The following is a 12024-nucleotide window of genomic DNA, read 5'->3' as shown; positions in this document are numbered from 1 at the left end:
AAGTAAAAGTTTACCTCCAACACCAAAATGTTCTCTATGGTCCACATATTGTTCAGTAAAAAGTTACACCATTTTGAGCGTCCGGTTTGGGAGGGAGATGGGAGAGAAGCCGGTAAATTAGTAGTTTTTTTTTTAGTTTTTCGTCAATATTTCTAAAACTATGCTTTAGTGTAAACAATATTATATACAAAAATGTTCTACATGAAATTTAAAAACAAAAAATGTTCTATACATAATTGTTATAAAATCAACGGTTCCAGAGTTACGGAGGGTGAAAAGTCGAGGTTTTCGATACTATTTATATTTTTTGGGTAATATTTATGATATAACTATACCAAAACCCCAGACATCCAAAGTGAAAGTTATCCTCCAACATCAAATTATTCTTTATGATCCACATAATGTTCAGAAAAAAGTCACACCATTTTGAGCGTCGGGTTTGGAGGGGAGAGGGGGGAGAAATCGGTAAATATAAGAAGTATCGAAAACCTCCACTATTCACCCTCCGTAACTCTGGAACCGTTGATTTTATAACAATTATGTATGCAACCTTTTTTGTTTTAAATTTTATGTATACCATTTTTCTATAGAACATTCCTTACGCTACAGCATAGTTTTAGAAATATTGACGAAAAACGTAAAAAAACTACTAATTTACCGACTTCTCCCCCATCTCCCCCCCAAGCCGGTCGCTCAAAATGATTTAACTTTTTACTGAACAATATGTGGACCATATAGAACAATTTGGTGTTGAAGGAAAAAATTTACTGTGGATGTCTGGGTTAGGCCTTTTTTTGGACCAATTATACTATACTACCTCCGTAACTTTGGAACCGTTCATTTTAGAAGGGTTATGCATAGGGCCTTTTTTATTTCAAATTTAATGTAGAACAATTTTGTGTAGAAGGTTGTTCATGCTAAACCGCTTAGTTTTAGAAATATTGACGAAAAACCTAAAAAACTACGAATTTGCAGATTTCTCCCCCCTCTCCCCCCCCAAACCCGACGCTCAAAATGGTGTGACTTTTCTCTGAACATTATGTGGACCATATAGAACAATTTAGTGTTGGAGGATAACTTTCACTTTGGATGTCTGGGTTTGGGTCTAACTATACCATACTAATAGTCGAAGCAAGAATGCACTGAACCTCCGAAAAAAAAAACGACAAGACGGATCTTAATATGTAATTCTTATCGTAGACTTTTTCGTAAGATTTTTCGTAATAACAATAATTTACAATATTGTGAAAAATAAGCAAAATTCATATTTTTTAAAATATCTCGTATAATAGAGATAAAATTTGCTATCTGATGGTTGAATCGTAAGTTTTAGACGATGCAGAACTTTTTATGAATTATAACTTTATTTCGAAAAATTAAAAATAAAAAAGTGTCCCGTAATATACATATCCCGTGCTTATAAAAAAAGTTACAACCCTTTGAAGTTACAAAATGAAAATCGATTTTTTCCAATATATCGAAAACTATTAAAGATTTTTTATTGAAAATGGACATATGGCATTCTTATGACAGTAGCATCTTAACAAAAAATTATAGTGAAATTTGGACACCCTATAAAAATTTTATGGTGGTTTAGTTCCGTTAAACCCCCCCCCCCCCCCAAACTTTTGTGTACGTTCCAATTAAATTATTATTGTAGTACCATTACTTAAACACAATATTTTTAAATCTTTTTTGGCTCTTAGTACTTTTTCGAAAATTCAGTTTTTATCGAGATATTTTAAATATTTGTCAAATCCACCACATATTTGTATACAAGGTGGGGCATTAGTGTGACAAAGTCCAATTACTCGTATGTCGTAAGAGATACGAAAAAAAGTTATTTAGGTAGGAGCTGGGGCGCACATAGTATCAGATTTTTAAAATATTTTCAAATATGCAGGGCCGTCCGTCTTGACAGGGTGACACAAACTTATGTTTTTTTAAATGGAACACCCTGTATATTTTTACATTTTTGGATTCTGCTCGATGTTTCCTTTCTTAAAATATATGGTTTTGGGATATTATACGAGGTAGTTTAAAAGTTAATTACGTTTTTTTGTTAATTTCGTAGCAAAATCTACACCCTGTAGAATTGTAGTGATTTGACATCAAATTTTCTATTTACATTCAAACGATTTTTAGTATAGTCTACTACTGTTATTCATTAATAGTATAGCGAAATGTTTAATTTTAGTATACAGGGTGGGTCGAAACTCGGAATGAGTATTTTCTGAGTTTTCTTAAATGGAACACCCTGTATTTTAGTATTGTAATGAAATTATATTTTATGGTACTCTTTTATTTCTTAAGCATTCCCTATACCTAAGTGCTTTAATTTGTAAGTTATTCGTCATTCTTTAAGCAAACATTAATTGCAACAAAAATTACGTAAAATTTCATTAGGTAGCCGTGAAAATATCCAATAAAAAGTAATTTTTCGAAAAAAAAAATACATAATAATGTAGCCTGATCCTTAATTTATTAACCCGCCGTTACACGCGTCTTCTATTGTGACGTGGTTGCACGCGTATGAGCGTCGCCCTCACCTACATAAATTCGACTTATTTCGAGGAAGAATGAATGCACAAATTTATAAATATAAAATGGGTTGTACTCACATATTATAGAAAGTCTGGTAAACCATTTTTGAAGTTATACTTCTTTACGCGCGATGAGGGTGAATTTTTATGATAAAACCAGGCGCATACGCATCACCCAGGCGCATACGCGCATTATAACTTTGTTCTGATTGGATGTTCAAATGACATGTCAAAAATTATCCAATATGGCAGCTGTAGGACAGCTGTGGTTTGGAGGAAAAGGTAAAGGTAAACAAATGTATAATATATTAGTTTTATTGTTGTGAGGACAGAAACAAAACAGTTTATAATATTGTAGTGACTTTTAAATAGTTTTTAAAAGCAACAGGTACGTAATAATTGTTAATGTATCATGGGTATAAACCTACCAGTTTGATCTGCCAAAATACATAGTATGTAATAATGTAATACTTTTATTTATATAATTTGATTACCATCAATATTCACCTAATATATTGTTTTCTTACTATATGTTTTGTTGTATTTTTTTTTCAATTCTAAAGTCCACTTTACATCAACAATAATTGAATAAGAAATTGACAACAAGTTATTCAAGGTCAAATTTGGCTTATACAAAACACAATTCTACATCCAATTTTGCCGTGAATAAAAAGAAAATAAAGAAATTTGACAAAATAAAACATATCCAATTGTTCTATTTCATCAAATTCCTTCATTTTCTTTTACAAACCATATATTATACATTTTGTACTCGTCAAATTTGGCCTTGAATAACTTTGTCAATTTCTTGTTCAATTTATTGTTGATGTAAAGTGCACTTCAATCATTTCAATTCAAAATTAAAATAATTTGATCAATTTTCAAAATATCACATCTTTTATGACGTTCTACACCTTCGGCAAAGAATTAAGGATTTGCATGAAATTTTAGTATGTTATAGTTTACTTCAAAAAACTAAGATTTGATTTTTTAAAAAATGTTTTACCGTGCCGTTTAATTACTATTAAGGGTCAAACTTAAGTTTTAACATGGGCTCTTATGGGAATTCTTAAAAAGTTAATAACTTTTGACCCAAATTTACGATTTTTAATTATTTGTGCTTAAATTAAAGGTATTTTTGTAAGGAATAACATTAAAAAATGAGGATTGTTTACCGTACCATTATTAAATAAAAGTGAAATTACTGTTTCGAAATTTAACAAAGTTGGTAGTAGTGAGATCAGCTGCACTCATAATTATATCCGAAACGTACGTGTCAATCAAATGACCTCGGTGGTCTAATTGTTGAGCGTTCGTTCAGAGTTCGAAACGTCCCGGGTTCCAATCCTCTACGATTCATTTTTTCTTAGTTGTTTTAATAAAAAATTTTTGAAAGTGGTAGATAAGAAAGTTAGTTTAATATTTAAATAGAATACAATTACTTCGTTAAAATTATATAATAGAAGTATAACTTCTTACGTGCGTACAAAGTACACACACATTCTTTTTTTTTATTAATTTAACAAAACAAAAGTAAAGATAATATAGATCAAAAGCAAGTTTTCTTAATTTTCAATTTCAGCAAGCCACTGAAGAAATTAACGTTCTTTACGCGAATTAATTTTACTAAAAATACAAATTAAAATTAACAACTGTTATGAAGCTATTTCTTTGTGGCATTTACGTAATTAACTATTAATATTTTGTATTTTGATAACGACGTCCGAGGTGGAATTCGAAACGTCAATAAAATCAATTTTTCAAGTTAAATTGTGGCTTATTTCCCAATTAGAATGGGTAAATTTAAAAATGGGTTCTTAACCAGTGGCGCACCTAGAATTTTCCTCTGGGTGGGGGGGGGAGGGGGTTTGCTTGGGCAGCGAAAGTTTTTTGTATTATTTGTGAAAGACAAGTTACGGAAGATCGAAAAAAATGGAAGTCCTGGCTGACGGAAGGGAAACGGCATTAGCTGTAGACAACCCTTTATATATATATATATATATATATATATATATATATATATATATATATATATATATATATATATATATATACAAGTTACATTTTCCTACTTTCTTTTATATATATTTCTATATGCTCTGGGTGGGATTTTAACCCCCAAACCTCCCCTCGGTGTGCCACTGTTGCTAACCTAATCCAAACAATAATATTTTAATTAAACCTACCTAAATATTAAATAAAAACCTAAAAGTTTCTTTGAGATAATAGAAACGTGATTTCACTGTGATTGCACGCGCAGTGAGGAATTCCCTCACTTGAAGATGCATGTCTCTTCTTTCAATTATCACACAGCACACTGACCGCCTGAAATATTCTATAACTTTTTCATACCCTCTCATGAACCATGCTAAAGGCATTCCTGGGTGCTTAAGGTTATCGTATTAGTTTACACAATTTCATTGGTTATAAACAAATATGGTGAGGGATTCCCTCATAGCGCGTGTAATGGCGGGTTAATATTGGATGAGATATCCAAATACATTCGTAGTTAAGGTTGTCGGTGCTTAAAATATGAATCAAACATACAAAATTCTGCCTAGTTGGCTATGACACAAAATTTGTTTAAACATTTGACATTATACTATTTATATAGTTCCAGTTGATTTGATACCATTACTAATATTAATTTTTGTAATGAGGAACGGATTAAAATGGTTTTGTGCTAGGAGAGTATAACAAAAATTAGCTACTTGCAATAAAAATTTATCATCAGCAATTCCCTGATAGACAACAACCAAAAAGAGAAACTTTTGAAAGTATACTAAAACGGTTTCAACAGACTAGATACTTAGATTGTAAGAACGATTGTACCAATATGCAGATCCTCAGTGACACTAAGGATTATATTTAATTGCTGTTTTCTTCACTTACAATAGTTTTTATTCAAGCAGATTTATCATAATCTAAGTGATCGGTCCGTTGATTTATTAAAAACGTTATTTTAATAACAAGATATAACAAATTTTACTTAAAATTTGTCCCTCTGTCGATTTGTGGGGTTATTTTGAATAAAATAGTTTTCAACCCCGAGAAGGGATGGTATCCACCCCCAGGGTAAAAGTGCAAGTTAGCACCAAATCAGTTTTGTTTCTTGAGGTATGCTCTAACTAGTCACCAATTTTCATGCAAATCGATGGAGGTATAACAAAATAGGAGGTGAAAACCTTTAATGACAGCACTAACTTTCCCCTTTTAATCCCTTATTGCTACTTCCTGTATTCACTGTGGTGTCAGCCTTAAAGAGTCATAATTATCAATATACAGTAGACACATTTCACATGCCTAACTCCATATTACTTATGACGATTATTTCATTCATAGGAGATTCTGACCAATAGAAAGCTACAGAAATCTGAATTAAATCGATAATTTTTGATAATTGCCCGTCGTTAAGTATATTACGTCAGATGCCCTTCGTTGCTACGAAATAATACATTCAGTGACATTAATGACAATTAATGTTTTAAAAATTATAAAAGTGATGACTTTCAATCGTCAAATATTTATAAAAACTTTGTGTTTAATTGTACTAATTTGTACTTACATAAATAAATTACAATAAAATTTTGGTTTTGAACAGTTTTATTCATGAAATAATCGCAACAAATTGCACTCGAACTCTAAAATTAATATAGAATTTTTGCCCTCGTGACACTTTGACATAATCTCACTCGCCTTTGGCTCGTGAAATTAAAACTGTCAAAGTGTCACTCGGGAAAAATTCAATAATTTTAGAGCTCTTGTGCAATTACTACTGATTCTTTCATTCATAGGAGATTCTGACCAATAGAAAGCTACAGAAATCTGAATTAAATCGATAATTTTTGATAATCTCCCGTCGTTAAGTATATTACGTCAGATGCCCTTCGTTGCTACGAAAAAATACATTCAGTGACATTAATGACAATTAATGTTTTAAAAATTATAAAAGTGATGACTTTCAATCGTCAAATATTTATAAAAACTGTGTGTTTAATGGTACTTACATAAATAAATTACAATAAAGTTTTGGTTTTGAACAGTTTTATTCATGAAACAATCGCAACAAATTGCACTCGACCTCTGAAATTAATATAGAATTTTTGCTCTCGTGACACTTTGACATAATTTCACTCGCCTTCGGCTCGTGAAATTAAAACTGTCAAAGTGTCACTCGGGAAAAATTCAATAAGTTCAGAGCTCTTGTGCAATTACTACTGATAATTTTTCGGCTCTTCTTAGACTATAATATGACCTGGTTGTCAGAAAAGTGGAAAGTGTAAATACTAATATATAAACGACTATAAATTAGAAAACATAAACTTTTGTTTTAATTGGTGCAGTTTTATTTTGTTAGTAAACTGCATGTGAATATTTTTTTGTTTAAAGGTTCACTATGAGCACGTATTCTTGATTGTAAATTTCCAGTCACCCTCTCGGGATTGGGATCAGCGAACCGAGTGTAATTTGTCTTTTGAGAACAATTTTCGAAGTGGAAGACAAAATAAACAACGTGTTTTCAACTAAAATTGTGAATGAATTCAATTTAATGATTGAATTTTAAATTTTTATTTTTTATCAATAACTCAGTCACTAAAACAGATTTTTTAATCTCACGATTGAAGTTGTTTGTTTGCCGATTTATATTCGGGAAGGACGGGGTTTAATTTTGACACTGTATACTTATTCAGTAAATAATAAATTGCAATTAATAAGTAAAAAATTTATAAAATAAATATACAGTGTGTTTCATTGATAAACGGAAATACTTAAATGGTAAATAGAGGTTACTGAGGCGGTTTTAGATATAATAGATTTATTGCCACACCGATTATTACAACCGATTTACAGGTTGTTTTATCGATTTTGTCCGTTTATTTCTGGAGCCATAACTTTAGAACCACCTTGTATATTTTTTTTGATATTTGGTACAAATATGTCTCATTGAGAACAACAACCATCCATCTACTAACCCCAAGAAAAGTCCAGGTCTAGACTAAAAAAAAATTGTAAATTCATTGGGACCTTAAAACAAACACCCTGTATATTGAAATTTTCAAAATCCGTGCGCATAGTTGAAAAAGCACAAAAAATTAAGTTTATTCGCTCGCTTCAATTTTTCGCCCAGACAATTTAATGACTTTTTTAATGACTGATTTTTTTTATTTTATTGAAATTTTTAAGAACTTTGAGATTAAAAAGCACGTATTATTACCTTTTGATAATAAATTATTAAAGTTAACGATCAAATACTCATTTTAGAAATAATCAATACTTATTTATTACATTGGAACGATCCATTTAATCAGCACAAGAAACATACCGGTCCGGATTAACAAATAAACATAAAGATTAAAGCGGAGAGTGCAGGAAGAGTCTATACCGGTTTCGGAGATCTTTTTCCCCTCATCAGTAAACCCATATCCTCTTCTCTCCGCCTTAACCATTTACCATAGCTTAGGGCCTTCCCGAATTGCAAAGAAAGAAATGTCACGGATGAACTAGGGCCATCTACCGGAAAACAAACTAAGTTATCAATCGAAGCAGCGCAGAAAACGACAATAAATATCGCCTCCGTACCACCAGATTGACAACAGGTGGGATACTTTCTTTGGTTACACCTCCTGAGACTTTTACAATTTATAAGTCATACAGGTGCCGAGAAAATTAAGATAAGAGAATTTTAAATAATTCACAACTCATCTACTCAGCATGGTAAAGCTCCAACAAGAAAGATTCCTTAATACTCAAAAGAGTAAATGAATTAAAAATGTATAAACATTCTCAATTTCTTTGCAAAACGAAAATGCAGCAGCTGCATAATACTCTGGTTAAAGCGGAGAGTGCAGGAAGAGTCTATACCGGTTTCGGAGATCTTTTTCCCCTCATCAGTAAACCCATATCCTCTTCTCTCCGCCTTAACCATTTACCATAGCTTAGGGCCTTCCCGAATTGCAAAGAAAGAAATGTCACGGATGAACTAGGGCCATCTACCGGAAAACAAACTAAGTTATCAATCGAAGCAGCGCAGAAAACGACAATAAATATCGCCTCCGTACCACCAGATTGACAACAGGTGGAATACTTTCTTTGGTTACACCTCCTGAGACTTTTACAATTTATAAGTCATACAGGTGCCGAGAAAATTAAGATGAGAGAATTTTAAATAATTCACAACTCATCTACTCAGCATGGTAAAGCTCCAACAAGAAAGATTCCTTAATACTCAAAAGAGTAAATGAATTAAAAATGTATAAACATTCTCAATTTCTTTGCAAAACGAAAATGCAGCAGCTGCATAATACTCTGGTTAAAGCGGAGAGTGCAGGAAGAGTCTATACCGGTTTCGGAGATCTTTTTCCCCTCATCAGTAAACCCATATCCTCTTCTCTCCGCCTTAACCATTTACCATAGCTTAGGGCCTTCCCGAATTGCAAAGAAAGAAATGTCACGGATGAACTAGGGCCATCTACCGGAAAACAAACTAAGTTATCAATCGAAGCAGCGCAGAAAACGACAATAAATATCGCCTCCGTACCACCAGATTGACAACAGGTGGGATACTTTCTTTGGTTACACCTCCTGAGACTTTTACAATTTATAAGTCATACAGGTGCCGAGAAAATTAAGATGAGAGAATTTTAAATAATTCACAACTCATCTACTCAGCATGGTAAAGCTCCAACAAGAAAGATTCCTTAATACTCAAAAGAGTAAATGAATTAAAAATGTATAAACATTCTCAATTTCTTTGCAAAACGAAAATGCAGCAGCTGCATAATACTCTGGTTAAAGTAATTGTGACCTTGAAACAACACCCTGTACCTATATTTAAATTTTCAAAATCAGTTTGCATATTTAAAAAAGCGCAAAAAACTGACTTTATAGGTTTTCTTTCACTTTTTGGGCAGAAAATATATTGACTTAAATTTTGAAATTAGATGTATTGAATTTTTTAAAAACCCTGAAATTAAAAATCAGGTTCAGAAAAATCCAAGTCCAGATTAACAACAAAATTTAAAGTAATTGTGGTCTTGAAACAACACCCTGTATGTTGAAATTTAAAAAGTCGTGTGCTCATTAAAAAGAAAACACAAAAAACTATGTTTAACGGTTTGCTTCTATTTTTTGCACAGACAATTTAATGACATTACTTTTGAAATTATATATCAAAATATTTGTTAGAGTTCTCAAAATTATAAAAAATTAAAGTCATTAATTAAAAAAATAATTAAAGACATGATTTCAAAATTAAAGTCATTAAATTGTCTGCGCAAAAAATTAAATCGAACCATTAAACTTAGTTTTTGTGCTCTCTTCAAATGTGCAAACGGTTTTTAAAAATTTCAATATACAGGGTGTTGTTTTAAAGTGGCAACTACTTTAATTATTTTTTTATTCCCGACCTGGATTTTTCTTCTTATTAGTAAGCGAGTCGTTCCAACGTAGTAAATTATTATTAAGTATTTTTAAAATGAGTATTTATTCATTAACCTTAATAATGTATTATTACAAGTGCTTTAAAAATACACTTTCTAATTCCCGAGTTCTTAAAAATTTCAATATATTTAATTTCAAAATTAAAGTAAATAGATTGTGTGGGCAAAAAATTGAAGCGAACTATTAAACTTAGTTCTTTGTGCTCTTTTCGAATATTTGTATATTTTTTTCAGTCCGGACCTGGATTTTTCTTGTTATTAGTGGTTGGATGGTTTGGGTTCTCAATGAGACATAATAATATGTGTACCAAATATCAAAAAAATATACAAGGTGGTTCTAAAGTTATGGGTCCAGAAAGAAATGGGCAAAATCGATAAAACACCCTGTAACAATGTACATTTATTGCCTCACTATTATGTCATATATCATGTGATATTATTTCATGTCATATGTAATATTATTATGTCACTTATTATTAAGCATATTCTACATTATATAAAACCACCTCAGTGGGTAAACAAGTAATTGCGTTTCGCAACGAAACACCCTGTATATAAATATTTAATATTTTGCGTTTATTATTAAACAAAGGTATTTTTGTTTCAGAACTTGAAGAATCAAATCATGACCACAAACGTTTGGGTTGAACAGGTAAAAACGATAATTTTGGAAATCTAAGTAATAAATAACATTGTAACTCAGAACATTTCCAGGAATGGAACGACTACAAACTGAAATGGAATCCCGACGATTATGGTGGTGTTGAAACTCTTCATGTCCCTTCGGAACACATATGGCTTCCAGACATCGTCCTTTATAATAAGTAAGTTCTATATTCTTAAATTAGGTGTACCTAATGAAAGTCATTTTAAAAATAGATAAAAATATTTCTGCTATAGCCTATAGTTCAATCATTTGGTCGAAAAAAATGGGGTTACCTGGAAAGTTTTCCGGGAGTTTTGAAAATTGGTTATTTTATGGATTTTGGTATGCTCTTTTTGAATTTCAACTTTGCTACCTGGTATCTCCGCCGCTTGCGCCGCCTTGAAAAAATGGCGCCAAATAACATTTTTTTAGGAATATCTTCTTTCTGGCGTATTTTACGAAAAAACCATTTATGTACAACATTAAACTATAAATAATTTCCTGCAATTGATGTATTTATATTTTTTCTGTAAAATCAATAGTATTCGCGTACAAGCGTCAGAAACTATTAATTATCTACACCACTACGTGTTTTTCGTATATTTTTCTAAAATTATTCTACTATTGCCGCCGGTGTTAATCATCGATCATTTCCACTCGGATGATCTCATTTTGATGATCTCTAGTTTCTGATGTCGTACTCTTTTTATAGAGTACGGCATCAAAAACTGGTATAACTTTTAAAAGAAAAGAATGTGGACAGTCGAGATACACGGCTTATTGTCAATCTGTACTGGAATCAAAAAGCAAAGGTTAGAATCGAAAATGTCGAAACAGAAACTATAGACATCAAAAGAGGTGTTAGACAGGATTGCGTATTGTCTTCATTGTTATTCAGTCTGTACAGCAAAGCTATTTTTAAGAAAGCAATGTCAGAGAAAGAACAGGGTATATCAAAGGAAGCAATATCAGAGGAAGAACAGGGTATATCAATAAACGGGAAAATCTTGAACAACATAAGATTCGCAGACGACACCGCTATATTTGCAGACAGTCTTCTTCTTCTTCTTCTTCGTCTAGCCATTCACGTCCACATCTAAACATAAGCCTCTTTAAGTCTTCCTTTCCATTGTTTTTTGTTGTACGCTACTTGCAGCCAATTTTTCCTGGCAGTTCGTTTCAGATCATCTGTCCATCTCATAGGAGGTCTGACTCTGGGTATTTTTTGTGTTGGTATGGTCTCCAGGCTAGAATTGTTTTGTGCTATTTGTTTAGATTGCTCCTAGCTACATGTCCAGCGTATTCCCATTTCAATTTTAATGATTTTTGTACCACATCGGTGAATTTGGTTTTCTGACAGATAGTCTAAAAGCACTAAAATGATTACTAAATAGAT

The 12024-nt window shown here is 31.8% G+C and overlaps 1 protein-coding gene across 1 annotated transcript in view; it reads left to right on the top strand.

The window, feature by feature from the left end:
* Nucleotides 1-12024, top strand: part of LOC114328881 (acetylcholine receptor subunit alpha-like 1) — a 349590-nt gene that overhangs the window by 217302 nt on the left and 120264 nt on the right. Inside the window, exons 3-4 of the mRNA XM_050655379.1 lie at nt 10590-10634; nt 10697-10806. Coding sequence (XP_050511336.1) covers nt 10590-10634; nt 10697-10806 — 155 coding nt within the window. The remainder of the gene's footprint in view (nt 1-10589; nt 10635-10696; nt 10807-12024) is intronic.

This window comes from Diabrotica virgifera, chromosome 7 (assembly GCF_917563875.1).
Source record: "Diabrotica virgifera virgifera chromosome 7, PGI_DIABVI_V3a".
Classification (NCBI taxonomy): domain Eukaryota; kingdom Metazoa; phylum Arthropoda; class Insecta; order Coleoptera; family Chrysomelidae; genus Diabrotica; species Diabrotica virgifera.
This window is presented reverse-complemented; position numbering and strand designations above follow the sequence as displayed.